This window comes from Theropithecus gelada, chromosome 2 (assembly GCF_003255815.1).
Source record: "Theropithecus gelada isolate Dixy chromosome 2, Tgel_1.0, whole genome shotgun sequence".
Lineage (NCBI taxonomy): Eukaryota > Metazoa > Chordata > Mammalia > Primates > Cercopithecidae > Theropithecus > Theropithecus gelada.
Window position 1 is genome coordinate 164,978,837 of NC_037669.1, and position 24,819 is coordinate 165,003,655.

The 24,819-nt window shown below is 37.7% G+C and overlaps 1 protein-coding gene across 3 annotated transcripts in view; it reads right to left on the bottom strand.

Annotated features, from left to right (window-relative positions):
- The window catches only part of SATB1 (SATB homeobox 1), a 90,637-nt gene that overhangs the window by 61,798 nt on the left and 4,020 nt on the right, over nt 1-24,819 (bottom strand). Inside the window, exons 1-5 of one of the 3 annotated variants that reach the window (XM_025377832.1) lie at nt 13,933-15,679; nt 11,031-11,265; nt 7,199-7,375; nt 6,308-6,434; nt 5,408-5,531 (exon numbers count right to left, since the gene is read on the bottom strand). In XM_025377832.1, coding sequence (XP_025233617.1) covers nt 5,408-5,531; nt 6,308-6,434; nt 7,199-7,375; nt 11,031-11,241 — 639 coding nt within the window. In that variant the 5' untranslated portion in view covers nt 11,242-11,265; nt 13,933-15,679. Of the gene's footprint in view, nt 1-5,407; nt 5,532-6,307; nt 6,435-7,198; nt 7,376-11,030; nt 11,266-13,932; nt 15,708-24,819 lie in introns of those variants that run through there. The other 2 variants (XM_025377830.1, XM_025377833.1) reach the window with 2 other exon arrangements.

Here is a 24,819-nt window from a genome sequence, read left to right on the forward strand (position 1 = left end):
AGTATAAAATTGCTCCAGCTCAGCTCAAACAGGAATCATTTTATTTTAAAATGGAGCTGCTCGGAAAAGACTCGTTCATTGGATCAGGCCAGTCTGATGACTGGAGTCTGTATTTCCAAACGGACCTGAGAAATTCATCTGCCCACTATTTCTAATGAAAATGCCTAATGTTATCTTGGGGTTCAAAACAAAGGGCTATTAGCATTATTATGCCTACTGGTCTTGAGGATACAAAAGAATAGGAAAGAGAAATAACTGCACAGAACTATACTGGCAAATCTTCTAGAACGTCCCAAATGCCAAGTTATCCCAAAAGTCAGCTCCTGTCTAGATCACCCGTGATTAGGGGCTTGAAATGACAGCAATGTACTTTTAAAACAAGACAATATACAAACAAAAAATCAAAGACACAAAACCAAAACACGTTAAAGAAAATTTTCAGCAATGAGAATAAATACACTTGGAAAACTACAAGTAGTTATCAGTACTTTAGAAAAATCAAAGTGTATTATAAAACCTACCCAATTCATCCGAGAGGCTTTCATTTTGTCTTTTTTAAACTTCCTTTATCTGTGGTATGTGATGAAAGGGCTACTTGGTGAAGCTCACAGGCTCTGGGTATGAAGTCTTACTCTTCTGCTTCACCAGCAATGCAGCCATGGACACTCATGTCAACATTCTGTGCCTCAGGTTCCTCATTTAAAAATGGGGATATAAGACTATATCCTACTTAGGGGGACCAAAGGCACTCTCGATACATCAGAAGCACTAAATGAAAGTGTAATACTATTATTTCAACTAATAAGATGTTATATCCTTAACACTACATAGGAAATGGAATGCCTGGCATACGGCAGATTGTCAATACATACTTTTGAATATACGAATGTGAACAAATTTCATATGTTAGATTCTCACGTGAAATGCAATATATGAACACTGATGCTGGCTATTCTCTTAAGAATGTGATTACTAAAGCTGACTTAAAATTTTAAGAAACATGTTATTTCAGTCCAAAAACTGAAATAAAGTACAGTTTATTAAAAACACATTTATATAACATGATAGATTTGTAATTGTTGCTCCAGTATCATTTACAATCCAGACTGAAAATCAACTAAACACGTACGTGTATTTAATTCCTATGGAAATGACTGTCACGTTTCAGGAGAGCAATACTGAAGCTAAGCTTCAGGAGTATGAGGTAGTTTCTTTTTAAAATCTATTTTGCCATTAATAAATAAATTGTCCAACATATTTGAGATCCTAGGATGCTGTGAATAAAAGGAAAATTGGAAAATCACCTTTCTCAATATTACTTCTAAATGTAATGTTCAAATTTAAATTTATTTTATATGTATTTTGCTACTTGAAAATAAAAATAACACTTCTCACCCACTCTATATGACTTGGCTTAAAGATATCTTTTCCAGGTGAGAAATAAGATAGAAAATAATCCAATGCCTTAAAAATGTGAAAGTTGTGACGTGTGTGTGTGTGCACGTGCGTGTGTGTATATATGCCCATGTGTGTGGTGACAGAGGAAAGGTAAAATTGTGCAAATCAGATCAAGACCTCCATGAAATACTTGACCTAAACATTTTTAGAAGGAAGACATTATGCTGGTAGAATAGCTGACCTTTTACTTAACAAAATGGATCTACACTGTATCAGAATGTATATATATTTATCTAGTATTTAAATGCAATTTCTAAAACTCCAGGGAAAATAAGCATCAAAATGTAATGTTTTATTATAAATAGAAATGTTTACTTTTTAAATTCCCAATTTTTCTCCCAAATCCATATCCTCAAAAGTTTTATGACTACAGGCTTTCTGGTCCCCAAATCAGAATTTATTCTCTCCTTAGCCGCAGTTTAGAATGCAACATTCAACTTATCTAACCACATCCACCGAAAAAAACAAAAGTAACAACAAAACATCTAACCTCAGACCTATAATGAGCTAAGCGTTTCTTATGTCTTAGAACATTTTACAAAAATAAAAAAACACGTGGTACAAAGAATTTAATAAATTAGTGTCAATCTATTTGGGCAGATTTATGATAGGAAAGTGATAACAGAAATAAAGGTATGAGTTGTAAATCAAACCAAGCCCATTTACGGAATTTCTGCAGCTGGAGAACACCTTATGAATATTAGCAAAGAAAACATTATTGTACCCAAATGTAAATATTCCTTTTTTTTTTTTTTTTTTTTTTTTTTGAGATGGAGTCTTACTCTGTCACCAGACTAGAGTGCAGTGGTGCAATCTTGGCTCACTGCAACCTCCGCCTCCTGGGTTCAAGTGATTCTCCTGCCTCGGCCTCCCAAGTAGCTAAATCAGCACTTTAAAATTTATCACAGGCAAGGACATAGGCTTAGCAAGTCAGGACTTGTGTTAGTCATTAACCGGCACCGTGACTTTAATCTCCAGGGACACTGGCTCCTTCAACTGTCAAAGGGAGGAGCCTAGGAAGGATAATCCCTTCTGGTTCTAAGAATCCAAGTTCAAATGGACATTTGCTTACCAAGTATTAGACAATCGTCCTAAGAGCACAGGAGGTAGGGCTTATTCAACACCCCAGGCAAAATCCTGGTGGCTCCCCAGTTCCATTCCTCCTAGCCCCTGCTCTATAAAAGGAATTTACCTGCCCACAGGGTGAACTTTCTACTAACCATAATATTTAGGGACCCTGTAGCCATACTTGCTACTGGAGTACTTTATCATATTCAACAAAATAAAACCCTTGCTGTACAGTAAAATGTGTATGCTGAATTGCACGCTAAAGTTTCTCCCGCATGAATGAATCAACACTCTATAGGGGAAGAAAGGGCTTAACACTTGGCATTTCTTGGTGTTGGGTCCCATTTTGCACAAGACTGAGGCCATATTTATTTGCTAGGCTTTTTTCACCATGACCATCTTCATCACCAAATCTTAACCATAGGAAAAAGAGTAGTTTTGTCAAACTCGGCATATACTTTGGACATAGGCTTTAGGGAACTTGCATCTCTCATCTTAATAACTCTAGACAGAAAAACATAATAAAGAAGCACAAAGAATACAGTTTATATTGAAAACATTCTGACTGGAGTATCAGATTCATAGAAAAAGAGAAGATGGTTCAGCAAAATATAAAATAACTCCCTCATTTAGAGAACAATTTACATTTTTTCATACTGTTAAATATTAAATTAATTTCAAATATTTGCTTTCACTGCTAAACTATGCATAATTTTTACAAGTTTTTTTAAGGAAAAGAATACTGTAATTATAATTGATGTTGAAATTGTAGCCTAGTTCCATCACTTAATGATTACAGTGAGGTATCCAGCCACAGGAGGCCATGTATCTGCAAACCTCTCTCTACAGAAATTCATCAATGTATGACTCCAAAACCAAGTCCTGAATTACATTTTGTCATTCTACTTAATGTTATAATTGTCTGTATGCAATTCATTTTCTATGATAACATTAAGTAAATTCACAATTCTATTTATAAGTTATAGCGAGGTGGAGTTTATTGGCTGAATGTTGATGTCATTTAACAATTAGTTCTCACTGACTGTATCAATAAATATCTGTACCGACATCCTCTTCTTCAGCTCATAGTAAATGCCTTAAGTCTTCGTCTGAATATGCTTCCACGATCAATGGGACATTTAGTAACATAAAGACACATGCGATTCCAGTACTGGGTGTTTATATTATGTTTTAACTGAGTTTTTAACAAGTTTATTTCTAGATCATTTCAAATTTTCAAATGTTAGCAACCACGTAACATGTTATCTGGAGTTGTCTGCGAAACAAAGTCCCAGAAGTAAGAGTCACCCCTTTATTCTATCATCCTATTGATTTAATTGTTTAATTAATTTAAATTATTTTTATTTGATGGTTATAAATTCCTATCCTCTCTATTCCAAGGGTGAGAGAGGGAAGATAGGAGATCAGCTGAAGGTGTAACTGAAATGACAAAAAAGTTTTCTCTGAATTGCAAGAAATGGACACTTAGCAATACAGAGAATATGTAAACTGTGGCTATAGCTTATTTTAGAAGAATATAGAAAGCTATTAAATATAAACTTAATTCATTTGCTTCATTCCTAAAATTTGTAGCAAATATCAAAGTAAAAATGTTGGAATGTAACTTAGCAAATCTGAAATGCATGGAGTTTCTATGAAACAGAAGCATAAAGCCCACAAGATTCCCTTCAAAGGTACCCAATAATCTTCATGAGCCTCATACTAGAAATACATTTTGAGAATATCTGCTACTCAGAATATAGCAGAAATACACTTTGAGATCTCTCAATTGCAGAAATGTTTATAGCAGCGTCATACAGTTCAAGTTCAAATGGCTGAGACTAATATTCAGAATTAAAACTCAAATTAAAAGAAAACATTAAAAATTTGGTAAAAATCTAGTTGGACCAACATTTTAATAATACTGTATCATGGAATGGCCTTAAAATGGGTTTGGGTACTGAGGGGATGACTGTAACATATCATATATTTATAGTCATCCTGTATATTTACAGTCATCCCCTCAGTACCCAAACCCATTTTAAGCAGCCCTTTAAGAGTAGATTCATGGCATCCTTTTTTTTTATTTGAAATCAGCTGAGTTTCATCAAAAATGATGTTTGATTTTCTGTCTATAAGCAGGTAGGCAGTCTCTATCTAGAGTTTTAGCTGCCCTCCACCAAATTTATTCTAAACAAAGAAATCAAGGAAAATAATTTAAAAATCTTTATTTCATTTCAAATATCCCTGATGGTATGACAGGTATCTCAGAGGGAAAAAAGAAAATTCCACTGAAAAAAAACAGAAAAGTAGTAAACCAAAGCCACAAAACTGGTCACAAAATCCTAATGAATTAACCACTATTCAACCTTTAGTTAAGGGTAATTATTTTCATAATTATTTGTACTAAAATACTTTTAATTTTTTGGTAATGAATATCCAAGAATTGTACTGTTGTTTTATTCAGATAGCACGGTGAAGTTTTACGCATTCACACTGCCACTGCCATTCCCTCTCACCGAAGCTTTGTGGGATTAGTACCACCTTGACTCTTTCTTAAATAAGGGCATTCAGGAGAATGTAGCCATCATGCTCATAGCACTCAGAAGACAAATCTAAAAATTAGCCAGCGGAGTCTTCCACTGAACTGTTTTTCCTGTAAACAGTCCTTTGGCTCTTTTCCCCAAGGGAGAAAAAGCGTATAGGCTCTGTTCACAACAAATCAGGCATATTTTAAAAGGTCACCAGTGGTCAAGTCACTTTACATTTTTGGCAGATTCTTGCTTCAGATACCAGTTGCTTTAAACCAGGGAGCTCCATCAAACCTCAAATCAGGGTTGCCCATGATGTCTTATTATTTATTACATGCTATGCTAAGTACCTGTGAAAGGGGGCACTCCTTGGCCAACGAACTCTGATTCATGTCTTTCAGTAAGTCCTTCAGAGCATTCCTCACTGTGGTGTGCGACCATTGTTCGGGAGGCAAGTCTTCTAGTTTGGGGCAACTATTTGAGACATAGATTAGAAAGGGGATTATTACAAGATTGCATCCCGCTGCAGAACATTCCTTTAAGACAGACAGATTTCATTTTGCGCATCAAACAGATGCATCTGGAGATTGCTCTCGGTCTCCTGATTGTTCCGATTAGTTAATTACTTTATACAACACATCTGCTGTATCGATGCATGAATTATACATCAGCTGCCTGTGGTGGCTATTTTTTCATGTTACTTCTACCTTCCTGCTCTGATGCGCTTGGGAAGACAATTTAAGGTGTACTGCTTTCTCCTGAGCCATCGTGAAAAGCTTTAACGTATTAACCGATTTCCTTTCATTACTCTGTACATACGAATTAAAATCATAAAAAAATAAATAAATAAGATTGTGGTAATAATGAATAAGACAGTCTTTCACAAAATGTACACAGATGGCACTGTTCATGATATGCAAAAATATTTTTTTCTTAAGTAAACTTTATGTAAAATGCCTTCTTGTAATGCATTATTTAATTGACCAAACGTAAAAAGTCTTCTCTTTTGATAACCTGCACAAACCCACACATTTTGTGTGTGTGTGTGTGGGGGGGGGTTGCTTTTAAATTATACATTGAAGTTAGGAAAAAAGGCAGAAGGATAGGGTAACAAAATCGAATCGATCTGTATTAACCTTTCTGAAACACGGAGTAAAAAAAAAAATTGAAGGTTGACCAGAGAGAGATGCTTCATTTCAAAAGATTAGGTAAGAAGAAGGTTTCACCCTAGATTTGCTGTCTTGACTCACCTGTGTAACTGAATTTTCAATGTGACCACATGATACACATCTTGAAGCATATCTGCTACTGTAGCATCAGGGGCATCTGTCACGTAAGACAGTGGAACTGGATTCCACTTTCCAACCTGGATTAGCCCTATTTCAGATAAAGAGGATATGTCACTAAATATTTTACCCTCAAATAATATATCTAGTAGAAGGGTGTTCTTTCCTACTACCCCTACCACAAGCAATACCGTTATTTCTGTCTGAATGATTCCCTTCCCTCTAAAAGGCAGGTCAATGAAAATATTCACAGCTTAGCTTTCCAAATTGTAAAATTATGTAAATGACTGTGGGGTTGTTTATTATTTTGGAAATAAAACCCCATCAATAAAACCTATGCATAAGGCCACATTTTCCTAACTTACAGGAAGTTCTAATAAGACATAGCTGAACCAGTTCTAAATGGCTTTACGATTTAGATAAGATTCTCTATTGCAGTGGGAATCAGCATTGAAAAATACTTTACAGCCCATAAAACCATCAGAAACAGAATAAAAGAAACAGAACTAGATATTCAGTCATAAATGCAAATTGACTCTCAACAGTCCATCTGCTCAAATACGCTCCTCACTTCCTTGTGGGTCCTCAGTGGAGCAGATTATTAAGGTCAATAAGCATACTAATGATTCAGCTGAAGTAATTTAAAAAAAAAAATCTACCTCGACATTCCACATGAGCAAAATGTGTGTTAACTAAACTAAACTGAATTAAGCCAATTTTTTAAAGCCACAGCCTAAAAGGAACCAATGTAATACACAGGCTACAGTTCTTTGAATAAAAATATTCAGTGCTTTCTCTGCAAGGTAAACAAAGAATGCCAAGCAATTTTTCCAACCCCACGTACACATTATTTACCTTTGGCCTGGGCAGCAGAGCTATGTGAATAACCTAGAGACAGCAATGCCATTTCGATCAGCTGGTTGAAAAGCATATCCTTTCTCACCAGCACAAATTCTGCATGCTCCTCCTTGCAATCATATTCAATGGCGTTTTCATAATGTTCCACCACACAGAAAACTGGCAGCATGGTTCCTATCAAAAAGATGAAGAAAGAGGGATGGAAAACCAACAGTCTTCAGAAATACAGCTTGGTGGGGGGAGGAAAAATTAGCCATGAAAATAAATAATCACAAGAGATTCACTGTGCTTCCAAGGCAGACTGGGTACAGAACTACAGGCACATGCACACAAATATATACATTCTCATATTATTTAAAGTTGTAACAGAAATATTGAAGTAGAATGTGAACTTGGTCCTAAGGTAAGTTGTGCTCTAAATTAACAGTGCATTTTCCAAAAGCAATGAATGCAGAATTACCTTTCTGATCAAATAATAATGGTGACGAAAGAAAAATGTGTCTTCCTTAATTTGCTATGAGTAGTATACAGTATGCAAACACAACTCACTGTTTATCTTCAGAAGAACCCACCTTTCTACTGCCTACATGATTTTGCTAATAATAAACTTTTCCTGCTTGTGTCCAAACAAATTATCTTCGACCAAGAAATTTTCATTTTCTTCCTTTTTTAGATATTAACTCTAACTGGTTCCACAAAAAGTACTTAACCAAACCGGTCATCATAATACAGAATTTCAATATGTGCATAATCTAGACAAATAACATTTGCTTTATGAATACTCATTTAACCTACCTAAAAAGATAGCACAGTACCCATAAGTCTTTAAAATCAACAAGCTTTGTTATAGCAAATAAGGTAAAAATGAGAGAGAGAAAAGGAAACTGACCTTATCAGGACATATTAGGAAAAAGGAATCTGCATAGATTTGGTGTGCTCTCTCTTTATATATTTTAATCCAATATAGTAACTCAGTAGCCAGATGATTAACAAGCACAGGCCACACCACTATTAGAAAGACGCTGCTTCTAGAAATTGGTATTACGGAATGCTGTGGTACTCAAGGTGTTTATGCAGCGCACTATCAGACTTCCAGTGACAACGGAAAAGGGTTAAAAGCAGATGCATCTGAATTGTACTGTGGCAAACTGCCAGAAGGGTATCATCTTTAGCATAAATGATGACAAGGGTTACTTTAACAGGGCACCCAGGATCCACAATTAGTCCTACAATACTAATGCCTCTATAAGCTCTGTCCTCTGGACTCACAGAATCATACCAACTTCTGAAGATGTCTTAGTGCACACCAACCGTAGCTAAAAAAATCAAGATTTCCTACTGACACCAGAGAGGCCCTTCAAAGATTCTCTATTTGCTTGTTTCTGCTGAACAAAAGCCGGCAATCAAACAGCTATATCCTTCTACATGTGAGTCTTCACCAAAGCTTTAGCGAACTGTTCACAAGAGATTCTAGGTCTGACAAATAAACCCCTTTAGGTTTACTTAGAAAAACTCACAAACTCATTCGGAGGTACCAACAGGCTAGGCATGAAAAACAAGCCGCAGAGCTTGCCAATATTTTTGTCATTCATTCAGCTGTTTTATACCAGAGAGAGAACCCGTCAGGGATCAGAAGACAACTTGGGGAGACCACAGCAAAAATAGCAATATGCAAACTGGTGATTCCTTCCTTGGCTTGAAGGTATTTTGGCAAAATCGCCTAAACAAATAAAAGCATTCAATCCCTTTTTCTTAGTAGTGTTTTCTCATCTCAGCCATAATTTTCATCTAGCACCTGTCAGATAGAAACCATCCACATGAGAAATAAGATGAAAATGTTAATAAAAACCCACAAAAAGACTTTAGCAATTTTGTTATTTGGAGTATCTGAGACCCTCCTACAATTAAATTGCATTTTTAGAATACATCCAAAGCAAAACAAAACAAAACAAAACAAAAAAGCATTTGAGCAGGAAGTGAATTTACTGTACTTTTAGTTCTTCCTCCTCCTGTCCTGATATCTTCAAAGAGTTGGGTAAGTACAACAAAAACATACACATTGATTTTTCCTTTTGTAGGATGAAACAGATGCATTCTACAATACGCTTTTCCTTAGATCTATAAAACAACTGCGGGGTTTTCAAACTATTGAAATATATTGGATTTATTGTGGATTTTATTGATCATGTTTAGAGGTACCCTAAAATAATAAAGATGGCTATAAAGTGACAATAGTACCATCTAATTACAGACCTTCTAGCAAACTGTTGCGGTTACCCTCCCGTTCCTGGGAGTAATGCTGAACACAAGCCTTTTCTGAACTGTCTGATTATTCGTGCTAGTGTTTGGCGAGAGTTCCAACTACAGCAACTTCATAACCTTCCAGCATTTAAAGGGGAGAGCACTGGTCACTGCTGAATGCTAAAAATACCACATGATTTAAACCTGAAGGCAGTCTTAGAAGCTTTTGCTGAAGGTTTATGAGCCTGTGTAAACAGCACGTCTGCCATAAGGAGCAGTGAAGTCTGTAGAATCCTTGTCTAAAACTGTCCTGGCATTAAAGTTTGCTGTGCAAATATCACATAATACCAGAGACAGCTGAAATCTCCTATTTAGGAATTTATGGAACTTACATGTTTGCAGGCGTCAGAAAGTCTTTTTTATAGAGCCCCAGTGCTTCACAGTACAATATTAATGCACTCTGTTTGAAAAGCCGTAATAAATTATATTTTTAATGCTCTTACCCTGGCTTTCTTAAGATGCATACATTCTTGGCAAACAATCAATAAATAGGGTAATCATGAGTAGAGGCCAAAGAATTTGCTGAAGTGCTGTTTTTCCATTTTTAATAGATAAAGATCTAACAATACGGACTGCTGTGTCTGTTCATTTCAGGATCAATATATTCTTTGTTTTCGCCAAACCAAGGAAAAAATAAATGATTGTATGATAAATGTTATGCATCAAACACAATGAAATTCCTCTGCCTTCTAACTTTATCTACTTAATATTCTTGGTTGCTAAAATATAGCATTTTTATCCATTGCTTAGCAAATGTAAGGAAAATCTGATTCCTACACATGTTATTCAGACACAAAATGAAGCTCCTTATGAGGCACATGCATTACATCCAGGGTAGGCACTGCTTTACAGGAACAACACTGTTAAACACAGTCAAAGTTGTTAAACTGTATCAATTTAATATTGGTAGAAAAGAGTCACACAGTTACACATCTTCCCCTTATAAACTTTCCTAAATCTGCTCTTTCTTCATCAAAAATACCCAATTAAAACAAAAATTAAAAACCAGGATCATCAGAATTTTTACTGCTAATGAATTTGCTCTTAAGAAAATAAGCCACAAAAAATAACATTACCAAACGTCTACGTAAGATTTCCAAGATCTCTGAAACTGCCTTACAACTAAAAATCTTAGGAAGAAGCTGGAGTAGCTCTCAAACCACCTAAGTGTTTTATTCTTAATCAGGTTAGTTTAAAGCAACAGCCGCCTACGATCCTCTACTGTAACACCTTTTGAATGGACCCTTGCGTAAACTAAAACCATTATATTTAATTCAGTCCTTATTATCCAAAATGTTCAATGATTCCAGTCTATAGTAAAACGCTCCACCCAAGCATGGAGCCTATACTTTCCAACATGATTGATACTAAGGACCCAGAATGTAACTAATTTAAGATCATGAAGAGAATAAAGGCAGGGTATACAAAACATGTTCTGCCACTCCTCCCCACCCCACCTCCCCCCAGTGTGGCCTTGTGTAGACAATAGGGCTTTCAGCTTTCCAGGATTTGGCTTGAAAGTATTTACCTTTCCTAAGGTTGGTTTTCATCAGATGGCCCGAGTGTTTTAAAGGCACTCCCTGCATTTTTGCACCTGTACTCCCAAGCCTTCCTCTTCCTAGCGGGCTCCCGTTCTGCTCCAGGCGGGCAATCTTGGCTGGTGGACCCTTCGGATCACTCACATTGTTAGACATTTCTGAATGTTCTTTCCCCTGAGTTGCCTCGTTCAAATGATCCATACTCAGTCACTGTCTAAAGATCACCTGCCAGAATTTAAAAAGAAGACATGTTATAATTGGGTGGGGACCTACGTGTATATATGTGTCCTATGTAAATGTTTTAGCACTAGATATCTCTCCACAAATATAATGTATTGGTAAAATGGCCTATCTAGATATGATACAGATGTTACTATATTTCTAGATAATAGCCTTACATTCTTATTTAAATTAACAAAATGATCTGTGGAAACTGTACCAATACACACGAATAAAAAGGCAATTGGCCTATAAAAAAAACTAAGTGGGGAGAAATGGGCTTACTTTTAGAACAAGAATTATCACAAGTATAGCTAAAAAGAAAACAGCAAATTTTATTTATGTAGTCCCAATTTTTAACAATTAGAAACTCATTACAAAATACAGCAGAAACACTTTAATAAAGGATGGAAAGATGATCACAGTTCAAAATATTAGAAATCTAATGTATATGTTTACATGTGTATGTACATGTAATATACATATACATATATGTTTTATAGGTATATGGATATAAATTCTGAGAAAAATCATACACAATCTCAAAAGAAGGTAACAAACACCTAACTGTTTTTTAAACTCCCCACTGGCTTTTATAAGTTAATGCATAGAAAAAGTTTTCCACTATCAAAGTTTCAAGAGTTATGTGACAGATCTAGTCAAGTCTTGGGTCAAACATGTGATTGGATTAGTTTACCCCTAAGGAAACAGGAAGAAGTGAAGGGTTTTCAAATATCCAATGTACTGATGCATTAAAACTCATGTGTTTTGTAGTATTTAGGTGTCCATTAGCAATAGAGGGCTGTTAACAATAAATATTTTTTAAAAATTTAGAATACACTTTGTGATATACACATTAGGTTGAAGTGCCAAGCTCAATTAAAAAACACACACACACACACAAAAAAACCTTGATGACACTGGTAAAACAAAATATCCAGTATTCAGAAACAACCTCAGCATGCAATGGCGTTAACATTGTAATTAACTTCAAAAAAATTAACAGATAATTATTTTCAGTTATATACTAGACATCAATTTTCACATCATTTATAGTAAAGTGATTAGATAATATCAAAGTCATTTTTAAAGCATAGTTTTAATTAGAATTGATAAGAACAGGTAAGTAGAATTATTTTATGAACTTTGATGGTATTTGAAATATTGAGCTTATGAAAATAAGGCATCATATTTAGGAAAACCAGAGAGAATAATTACCATTTTTCCTAGCTGTCTAGTAATTTGACATGGCTTGTTTTTGTTGTAAATTGTTACACTGAAGCTATTTAAATCTGGATTTGCTGAAAGCCAGTTTGTGTTAGCATGGCTTTTCTGTAAACATTTTTTTCTTCTGTTTAACCGTAGCCTACTTCTTACCATATAATCAAGAAAAGGGGGGCAGTAATGTTAATCTGGAAGTTTAAAAGCAACCTTAAGAATGCCAATTGAAGAACTATAAAGTTTGAGAAAAATTAACGGCTATTTATCTTTGTACTCCAGAGTGGCACACTGAGAACTAAAGGTTTACCGTTGATCGAGGTCCCATCTGTTTTTGGTTATGAGGTTCATTAACAATAAATGTGCCTTTTTAAACCACTTTTTATCAAGATTACTCTTTTCCATTATATTAAACTGCAGTCTAAAGCCAAAATTAGAAAGCAATGATTATTAACTTATTCAAAACACTCTTTATAATGTTTCATGTGGATAATACAGAGCTGCTTTTTCTGAAATTGGTTGCCTCATCCTAGAGCAGAAGATGAATTTTAAAACATATGATTTGAAAAGAAAAATGTTTAGCCCTTGGGGCAATTTAAGAGGAAAAAAAGGGAGGGGGTGTAGACAACAGCATCAAAGTTAATGCTATAAAACATATTAAGTAATCATGAAGCTTAACAACACTATAAACCGTACAGCAAATGAAAGTGATATACTATAATTTAGTTAATGTATTGACAATCAAAGTATCATATAGGTCATGAAAAACTGTCCTTTGAATACCCACCTATAAGCATCTATTAAACACTAAGTCATGGTGTAAAAAGCTTCACATTACAAACCAAAATTAAATGCACATAAAACACCCAATTTACTCATTTAAACTCTATGCCCGGGCTAAAGTTCACCAAACCACAGTTTGGAATTGAAAAGAGCAATCTCCAACAGGCCTGCCTGGATGACAGCAGCAGGAACTAACTATGGTCTCAACAGATGCCAGGCTGAAGAGTTTCTTTTGAGTTACACATGTTACAACCCATTTTAGTGTAATGTCTGGTTGCCACACAGAAAGCAAGCTACTTTCTGAAAATCCCATTTATCTGCCCATAAACTAAGACCATATATGATAATTACTTAATAAAACAGTGAACTCAGTAACAATTATTTCCTTTAAAAAGAAAGAAAAGCACGAAATTATAGTTTTTTAAGAACCGATTTTTTTTTGCAAAGTGAGATCCTTTTCAATGAGTTTCTAGCTGGATCGCCTCCTTCGTCCCCACACAACCCCATAATCACATTTTAAGATTGTGCCCTTATCCATTCCATATGGCCGGCACGATCCAGGCCAAGCTTTCACTGTGACCTTTTAAAGAGACAAAGAAGCAAAGTACTATCTAGAAACAGAAACACTGCAGTTTTACTGAGTGAAATTAGCAAAACCGACCTGAAACTCACCACTTCAAAACTTGACAGCATATAAATAACAAAAACAAAGGAGATTTCCTTTGCAGACCGGGTTCTTGAAGAGAAGTTCAAGACTGATGTTTTCTATGTCCTTTTTTTTTTTAAATAAAAAAAAAAAAAAAAAAAAAAAAAAGCAGCAGACCTGAAGGCGACTTCCCCTGAAATTGTATTATTTTTCCTTTCCCCTACCCCCGCCCCCCTAAGCGGGGGAAGGGCAGAAATAAACGTCTAGAAGAGTAGCCATGAGAAAGGGGTTTTAAAAAAAAAAAAAAAAAAATCACAATTCGAAAACCAACATATATGCGTTTGTAAAATGTCTAACCTCAGAGAACGGGGTTTGCGATGGGGAGGAGGGGAGAGTGGGAAGCAGGGAGGAGGAAGAAGATAAAATTGATCTGACAAGTGATTCGTTGGGGGGAAATCGTAAAAACAAAGCAAAACCCGTTATGAGCTGTACACTGTGATGGTGCTGGGGAAACGAGGTGGTGACTGAGGATTCTCTTAAAAAAAAAAAAAAAAAAAAAAAAAATCACTGCGGACAACGTCTCCAAAAAGGAAAAAAAAAAGGCCCTTCGCGTCTCTCACTCCCTCCTGCTCGCTCGGGTTCTTCGGTGTGAGGACTGAAAGTCTACTTCTGGCTGTCACTTGCAATATTATTCTCCAACAAACCCGAAGAACGCGCACTGGGAAGGCCACCTTGCCTCCCTCCCAATCACCCCCACCCCCCTCCCCAACAATCGTGACTAATATTAACAAACCTTAAACTTTTCCCCACAGCCTCGCACCCCCAACGAGGGCATCTAGCGGGGGACAGCGAGGGTGGGGGGCAGAGGGTCGCGAGAAAAGCCCCGGAAAGGCACTAAAATGCCACTTTTGATTCTGCCCTCGCTGACAACAGCCCCAAGGACCCTCTCCCTGCCCATTGACGCGGGGCTGTGAGCGTCTGGGATCCCAGCAAGTGAGGAAAGAAGAGGTTCGGGGGGAAGGGGAGGAGGAGGAAGATCAGAAGGCACCCCCAGCCACCTCCACCGCCTAGGCAGCGACAGACTCCCCGCCCCCTCCCCCCAAAAAGTCGTCAAGCTCTCACTCGTCCAGAGTCCGAGGTAAACAACGAGCACCACAATGGCACTAGGACTTGGGGGGGGGAAGAAACCCAGAAACCCCAACAAAACTGATCAGGAGTTTCCTGAAATGAAAGAGGGGGGCGGGCAGCGTCCTCTGGAGTCGCCCTGGCTTTCGGCTGGGCCCCCAGGCAGGCTAGAGGGCGGCCGCGGCTGTTGTTGTTGTGACGAGGCCGGGTGTTGCTGGGTGGCACAGGGAGAGGTGTGTGTGTGTTTGTGTGTGTGTGCGTGAGTGTGAGCGCGAGTCCCCGGACGGGGCTGCTTCTCTCGCTCTCTCCCTCGCTCGCTCTCCCCCTCGCTGCCGTCTCTGCCCCCATTAAATTATTAGTTGACTCATCCCGGCCGCTGTCGCCGCCGCCGCCGTGCCCCGCTCGGCTCCGCGCGTCCGCCCGGGCTGCAGCCCTCTCCGCCGCTGCTCCTGCTGCTGCTGCCGCCGCCGCCGCCGCTGCCGCTGTGGGTGCCTCTTCTTCCTCCTCCTCATTTTAATACAAAATCACCCCGCTCGCAGCCCCAGCCCCGAGCACGCAGCCTCCTCCCGGCCGCCCGCCGCCGCCCGGAGCCTTCCCCAGCGGGGCCGGCTCATCCGCCGCGTCCGGGGAACGGGAGCGAGCGAGAAAGTGGCGGCGGCGGCGGCGGCGGAGGAGGAGGGGGGAGGAGAGGAGGAAGGGGGTGCGGAGCCGAGGAGGAAGGCGGCGTGGGGGGGCAGGGTGCACGGAGCGGGCGGAAAAGGGATGGGGATTAAAACCCGGGCTGGAGGGCCGGGATTGGGGGAGGGGGCGGGGGCGGCGAGTTAAAAAGCCGAAAGACAAGTAACTAGTGAATGAGTGAGGGAAGGGGGGGGAGCGCACGATTTCCGGCCCTGGGCGCGCAAGAATTTGTAATGAGCTTGATTAGAGTGAGGCGGCCCGACATTTATTACACACAATACCCAGAATAACAGGGCGCTGCGCGAGGGCTAGCGCCGGCCGCCGCCAGACGCGCCAGGGAGGGCGCAGAGGGGAGGAGGAGAGGGGGCTTCCCTGGCAGCGTCCGCCGGAGCGGGGAGGGGAGCGCGCGACGCGCGGGCGGCAGGGGCAGGTGTGTGAGTGGGAGCGAGGAGGGAGGAGGGGCAGGACGGGCAAGGGGGGCGGGGGGAAGGAAAATGACGGGGAGGAGGGGGCGAGGGCCAGGGGAGAAAACTAACCAGCCACCCACACGCCACAAAAGCCACAAAAAGGAGTACGCCTGGAGCGTCGCAGAGGGACAGGCGGGGTGGGCGGACAGGGGGACGCACCGGCCCCGCAGGAGAAGGGCGCGGGTACGCAGGTGACAGGCGCTGAGGACTGAGGTAGGGAGACATCAGGAAGTGGCTGGAGGGGTACAGACGGAAGGCAGATCTCTCCGGAGAAGCGCGGAGGGTGCAGAAACATTTGTAGAGCAATAAAGGCCAGGAGCCTCGAAACGCTCCGAGTGTTTATCCTCTAAGGAGGGTGGTCCTTAAACTATGAAGAGCCAACATTAGAAAGAACTGAGTAAGAGCTTTCTGTACTAGTCAGACGTTGGTTCAAATCGCCCTCACCTCTGAGCCACAGAATACTTTGGAAGAAGAAATATGTGGCCGAGTTAAACAAAATTTGGGTCACTTGAAAGAGACCTGACTTGTTATTATAAAGGAAAAGATGCTATCATTCTTCAAATAATTTACGCTGGGCAAAAAAGGAAAGTTTGGGTTGGTAAATACATCTGTTGTAGCAATAAACACTTCTGCTGTAATCTAGGATAGGTTACCCAGTTAGATAAATGGTCATTACCACATAAGTACGATCGTCTTATTTAGACAATCTATTAAATATAGTTCATGTAAAAATAATGTTATAATCTAACCCAAAATAGAAATGCATCATTTATCGCTTAGGTTTTAGTTCTAGCACTTTAGCACCCTGGAGGCAGTTAATCATTAAACAACAAAAATAAGAATTATTTTTCAGAATATGCTGGTAGGGAAAAGAGAAAAATTAGTCAGATAAACATTTTGTTACACATAAAAAAGCAACAAGTTAGCACAAGTACTGAGATAAGAGGGAAACATGCAAATTAAGCTCTGTAAAGCCACCAATACACTGAAGGCACACTGTTTACATTACAAATCTAAAGAAAAGCCAAAAGATAGAGCAGAAAAGTGTAGGAAATGATGACCTCCTGGGGAGAGTAAGTTTAGGAGAAACACAATGAAAATATATCACTCTAATAGCACCCAGGTTTCACCCACAAACCAGAAAGGTTAGTCAAAATCTGGGAAGGCAACCATGAATCTTGGCACACAAACCCAAGCCTTGAGCAAAAGAATGAACGTGATAATAAAACAGAAAACACAGCATCAAAAATAGGAAAAGAAATTTAAGGCAAATTTTTAGTAAAAAGCCCAAATGATAGTAAATTTTTAAAAGTTAAAATGTGGGGAAATCTGAAGGAAGATATGTTAGCTAAAGTATAAGAAATGAGAAAGCTGTTGGGCAAAATAAAATTTAAACTAAGAGAAAACACCACTAAACAAAGATCACTGGAAATATAAATATTATGATAGACTGAAATAAAATATTGTAAATATGCTTATTACATTATTTTACAGAAATAAATAAGACAAAATGCCATCTGATTGCCTTACCCTCCTGATGACCTGGTCAATGCTAATATAATATGGGAATTAATACAGCAGTCCTTAAATTTGAATAGCACCTTTTATCTAGGAGTCACAAATCTATTGATAAACACAAAACATGGAAGTATGTAATAAGGACTGACATGGCCCTGGAAAATGATAAAAAGAACAAATGAGCATAAAGGCATCTAATATTGACTATATTATAATGAATAACAATTTAGCACAATAAACTTTCCCTCAAGCACATTTTTTATTCCCCAACTATATTATAAGAAATGACATAAGTAAAATGGCACATAGAGGTTTATGTACTAGTGGTATACATCACTGATGAAATTAATTACTATATATTAACTACCCTTTAGAATATTTCATTATAAGCCACTGAGTATTGGTCAGTGTAAAGCCAGATTAAAAATAAAGAACAACAAAAGAAAGAAATTTGTCTTAGTCTGTTTTCTGTTCCTTATAACAGAATACTGAAATTGGGCAATTTATAAAGGAAATGAATTTATTTCTTACACTGTGGAGGCTGAGAAATTCCAGGTGGAGGGGCCTCATCTGGTGAGGGCCTTCTTCCTTGTGGGAGTTCTCTGCAGAGTCCCGTGTGGCACTGGATATTACATGGCAAGGGGCCTGAGTATGCTAGCTCAGGGCTCTCTTCCTTTTCTTACAAAGCCACCAGTCCCACTCCCATGATAACCCATTAATCCATTAACCCATTAATCCACGAATGGATTAATCCATTCACAAGAGCAAAGCCCACATGATCCAAACACCTCTTAAAGGCCCCACCTCTCAATATTGCCACATTGGGGATTAAATTTCAACATGAGTTTTGGAGAGGACAAGTATTCAAATCATAGCAATAATTAAGAAAATACCACCTTCCTAGGCATATGTGAACATAAACTATCACAGTGGGAGGAAAAAACATCAACACAGGGATCTTATATTAAGCAATTATGATGCAAGAAAGTATTGAAAAAGTTAAACGTTATAAATCTGGCCATCAAAATAGAAAACCTCAAGAACATAAAATATTGCAATTCAAATACATGAACTATTTAACATGTGGATGCACATTTAAAATAGAGTGCATCAATTTTCTATCACATGAGAAGGCATTATCCTGGCTACACACAAAATTTTTAAAAACTTAATGAAAGGACTACTGCATGTTTCAGATGGCAATGTATTAAGATAAATATGCAGGCAGATATCCGAATGCATTAGAACACATTCAGAGTTCTGAATAGCACATACATTTGTAATAAACAGAAAAAGCATTTAGAATTCGAATGCTTTTAAGATATAGCAACTCCGCCAGTGGCTGTGTTAGCAAAGCAATGCTTACCACCATAACACTTTCTAAGGACATGGTTTTTTTCTTTTTTTTTTTCATCTTTTTAAATTCAAATACAGTTGGCTATCTCTACACTTTTAAAGCAGCACAATTTATGTAGCATATTGCTCTTTTTGTCGTGTCAACTCTTTGTTTTTTGGCTTTAGCTGCAGGTGGTGTTTTCCATATATGAATTTCTGGGAATATGGTCTATGTTGGCCATATAAGGATGTGTATCTGAGCCATATGTTTTGCTGTCATGTGTCTCATTTTGTCTGTCTGGGATGTCAGGACAGATTTCTGCATCGTTTCCTGAATGGACCAAATACCAATTTGAAAGAGCAGGGAGGAAAAAGCTGGGGCTGCAGCCCAAACAACTTTGTCAAAATATATATTGGAGAAGAAATGCAATATCCTGTAAACATTGCACCCTTCTTCTCACATATTATCTGTGACCGACATCATTACAACTGCATAGTTTGGGAAAAATCTACTTGTTCAAGTTCAGAAGTTTGCAGTATGTGTGTGCACACAGCTTAATCAGATTAAGATCCTACGTCTTAAACAGATCCCACTTCTTTGGAGGTCATGGCATGGCACATGCTAGCTGCCCTACTCTGAGAGCTGTGCCTCCTGCAGCCAACCTGACCCAGCCTTGAACTTGGGGAAAGGAAGCTGCCTCATGCTTTTCTTGTCTAGTTAATAATTAGAACCCTGATTAAACTTACTGAGTAATTATGCAAGAAGTTCTGGCCCCCATTATATACCCTCACAGAATCTTGTATCTCTCCTTTGAAACAGTCATCACAGTCTTAATTAATTAACAATTTGGGTAATTACTGGCTTAATAAATGTCTCCGTTACTAGACTGTAAGCCCTATGAGAGCAGAGACTGGGTGTCTTGCTCGCTGCCATATTACTAGGAATTTGGACAGTGTCCTTGCAATATTTATTTTATAAATGAATAAATGGCAACAAAAGCTCACAGTGTCACTTGCAACCAATTTCCAATACAAATTGCATTGACAATTTTTTAGAGAGATTGTAGGAAGAGGGAACATCGAAGAAGGTGGCTATATCCTTTAAATTTGAATTAATTTAAATAACATTTATAATTTAATTCCTCATTCACATTTCAGGTGCTCAATAGCCCCATGTGACTAATACTCTAAGTGGACAGTGTAGATTATAGAACTTCCCTATTGCAGAAAGTTCCACTGGACACTGCTTACCCTAGAGAACTCCTTTAAAAGACAACTAAGGGAATCCAAGACCTGGCCACGAGGAGTCTTAGAGGTGCTAAATGGCTTTCAGACATTCCAATGACGTCTGAATCAAGATAATTTTCCATTTTAGAATTAGCCTGTAGATCTGTAAAGTTGCATGAAATGAGACCTGTATACTGCTAAACACAAATTTAAGAACTTTCTAGACATGTCTGTACTTGAAAGGGTTCTGTAATACATTTTAAATAATGTGTTTACTCCAAAAGCTGCTTTCCATGAACATTTAAATATCTCATAGGTGAAGTTAGAAACCACAGTCATTCCCACCCTTAACCCTGTACCTACATTATATAAGCATAGCTACCCTTAGAAATGGCTCTTTTGGAAGCATTAATGTAGATACCTACTAGAACTGGGAGGGCATCCAGATAACAAATAATGATGCTCTGCAGAGAATGATGGCAAAAAGCTTCAAAATGTTGCAGGGGAGTTAAAGGAGTGATGATAATGAACTCTAAATATAGGGTTTAAGGATTTTTTGGTTTTGTTTTCTTCCCCTAAGAAGTTGGGTTTCAGTTTTAGCTAGACTGATAGCGATCAAAAGTTGTTTCCTAATTACTTGGCATAGATGTAAATACAGAGTAGTAATTCATGATACAGTTTTAATAGACAAAGGTCATTATAGTTGAGGGGGAAAAAAACCAATGTTTATGTTTGTTTTAGGAGATCTGGAGAGGGAAAATGAGCAGCCATTGCAGCTGGCTTCTGGAAACTGACAGGATATCTGGGCCTTTTACTCAGAAATAATACTGTTTTATTGGGAACTTTATTAGAAAAAAAAAATTTAGCTACTTTTCCTTCCATGGATGTCAGTATGGATCACTTATTTGACAAGGCACAATGGTAATAATGCCATCAAAACTGGTAGCTTTATCTAGACCCAGATCCAAAATCGAGTAAGAAGAAGGAAGCATTCTTGAAATTGCCCTAGAGTCCACAAAGATGCCTCATTTTTTTCCTATAGCTCGTGGAGTACCCTTCCCGACCCTTCTCACTTGAGGACCTCATTTCTGCTCTCTCCTTTAACGTGCGACTTGATTTCCCCTTTTCAGTCCGAAGCCTTCTCCAGCTGTTAGTTATTTCCTTCTCCGTGCTCCATCACACTGCCTGTCCTGAATGCAATGTGACATTTCATATCTCTCTCTATGTCTGCCTCTCCAAACTGCAAGACTCTAAGCATCTTTAAGGTTTACATATGTATATTTTTCTGGATTCTCTTTGACAATCTTAGGAAGTAAAACCAGGTACTGGGATCACAATCCAGATGTCCAGGCTAAACCCCACTGCAATTAAATCAGAATGGCTGAGGATGAGGAGAAGACATTCAGTTTTTTAAAGCTCTCAAGGTGATTCTAATGTACAGCCAGGTTTGGCATCTACCAGGTTAGGTGATGTTTTGGAGATAAAGAATCAAACATGCCTGCCAGGACATCTCTGAGGTGGTTTTTAACTCACTCCTGGTGTCACTTGGAAAAGCTAAAGCCATTGTAGGAACCAGCAGTAGACCAAAATTTGAGAAATGTATGTGTGGGCAAGCTGCTTGTTTCAAATTTCTAAAAAGGCAATAAAAGTGGGGTCAGGAAGCTATTGGATCATTGATTTGGCAAATAAATACATGCTATTTGAGGAACCATAATAAACTAGCATTTGGACACTTGTTTGAGATTTACTGGGGTGCCAGAAATCCTGTGCAGGTATGTGATTTATCATCATAGACATAAGTGACTAACCACAAAATTATACATGGAAGTACAGTTCTCAAACCAGTCTATTATTTACTGGAGCCAGAACCATCCAAGTTTCCTCTAATTCTTTTTTCAATATAACATGATTTTTCTCCCAGACAACTGTTCAACCTTGAGTGGGCTTCTCTTTGAAGGGCTGAAAACTGTTCAACTTATTTCCAGACTGTCACTGCACTTGAACAGAACCAAAGTATTTAGATTGTCCATGTCAAGGAGCCAACTGCAAAGCATCCTAGACCTAGCTGCTGTGCCTTTAATATTCTCAGAAAGCTCGAGGTAAAATCCTCCAATATTTAATTCCAGTGAAATCAAACAGCAACTGTTCCCAATCAACTTTTAACCAAGATGTACATATCAACCAAATTTCCTTAGTTGATGTGAATGTCATTTCTAATCTTTCCTAGCTTAATTGGAGGGAGAAAGAATTTGAGGTTACAATGGTCCTGAATCCTTGTCCAGGTCATTTTTGTGGCAATATCAGCCAAAGGCAATATTTGATATTGTACTGCTATGCCCACTACCATAAGGCACTGGACGAGGCATTGTCCATTGGGAAGGAAAGCCACCATCAGCAACAAATGCTTCACACCTGGACAATAATTAAATACTACTATAACACTTGAAATTTGTTGAAGTGAAGGAGAAATTATATTCAAAACTAAAGCACATTGTATTTGGGCTGATAGAAAAAGAGTTGGAAACAAACTGTGGTGATGGTTGCACAACGGTGTGAATGTAATTAATGGCACTGAATTGTACACCTAGAAATAGTCAAAATGACATATTTTGTTATATATATATGTAACCACATAAACACTTTCAGAAAAACACAAAAGCAAAACAATATTTCGTGTATGCCTAACATTGGCAGATATATTTCCAGTATTTCCAATATCATGAAAATATCATGCCAAGCCTCAGAGAAACAATGAGCTATATCACATTGAACAATCCCATCCCCACCCCCAATCTTACATTGCTTTGTCCTTACCTGCTAACAGCTACAGTCCAGTCTATGCTACATAATTAATATGATGAATACCTGACCCAACGATAATTAACATGGATTGGTAATTAGAGACCAAGATCCCGCCCACTTTGAGGTTCCTTCAGTGTAAGAAAATGGTTCTCTTTTAAGGTTTTATTCAATACAATATCTTAGCCAAAAAAAGAGAAAGGAGCATAGACAAAAACAAACAAGAGTTCCTTAAGTCCAAAAAATTCTTTTGGAATGTTTTTCAAAACAGTAAAAATTAACTATATGCATGAAATAGATTTTGTCAGTTAAACAGTACTTTGAGTGTCATGCTCATGTATGCAGCACAGCTGCAATTGTAACAATTGTATAAAGTACTAATTTGTAAATTGTCTACATATAAGGACTTTAGATTCTACTTTTTTAATAAAACAACATTTTGTTTAAAAAAAGGTTTTCAAATTTAATCGGGTCACTTTTTTAGTGACAGTAATAAGGATGAAAGTATTTCTACATATAATAATTTGAAATATCTTTTCCTATACTGTTCCACAGTTTTTATATCATCTATTCCTACTGATTTTATATTAAGAACCCTTGCATTGATGGAGTTTTTAATGATTTGGAAATTCGTGTGTAAATCATTTTATTGAAGTTCATATCTATATTTTTCTTATATGCATAATTAAGGGATGCTAATATAGTGAAACCAACTTACAAAGATGTATTTATTATGTGTAAAAGCATTAAATACAATACTAAAAAACAGCTTCACAGTATAGCTATAGTTAAAGCATATCCAGTTACCTATCTTGTAGGTGCCTTTTTCTTTATTAATGTGTTCATTTAAAAATTTATTAGATAATTAGCATGGACTATACATGGACATTTTGAGCCAATATGAAGCAAAAAGTTGACAAATAATGCCACAGTAGAACTTTAAATAAAGAACTAGAGAGCCTTGAGGCTGTTTTTTAATCATTTATTTTTATTTATTTTGCAAAGACTTTTCATTTGTATTATTTAATACATAAATACACTTGGGAGAGAAACAAATAGCACATTATGAAAAATTTTGATGGGAACCAGCTTTCTGTTTTGAGACTAGACCGCTTTAAAGGTCAATATCCACTGTTCTTCTATTACTTCTACAGTTGAAGAAACACTACATATTCACATTATATTTAATAAAAATTAACCTTTTTTCTCTTCTTTGAGGTAACAAGGCTCTCAAAAATAACTTTTTAGTTTGTTTTGCACAAAGGGGTTTTGTCACTAAAAATTTACAACACTGCAACCAAGTGTAAATGTATCTTTAAGGTTGGCATATGCCGCAGTATTGTGGCATTCTCAATAGATTTGAAAAATCCAATTGTTTGGCCAACATCCAAGTGTGAATAAGTATATATATATGTATAAAATATACACATAGCATAATATTTTTATATGTATACAGATAATATTTGCATGTCATACAAGAGAGTATGACACAATTTAAAACTAGTCTACCACAGTTTTCATCAGAAAGCCTTTAGAACTCAGAGTTAGTATAATACCCCTATTATTAAGTAACTCCCCAAAAAAGGAGCATAAATGGCATAGTGGGAAAAGTAGTGGAGAAAAGATAGAGAAACTAGATTTTGGGTCTTGCTTCTTACTCTACTCACTAGCTGAGTGATCCTTCATTAGTTAAGCAGGATCAGGTTTCGTATCTATAAAATGAATGGATAGAGTCTGATAACCTTTAAGACCACATAAAAAATC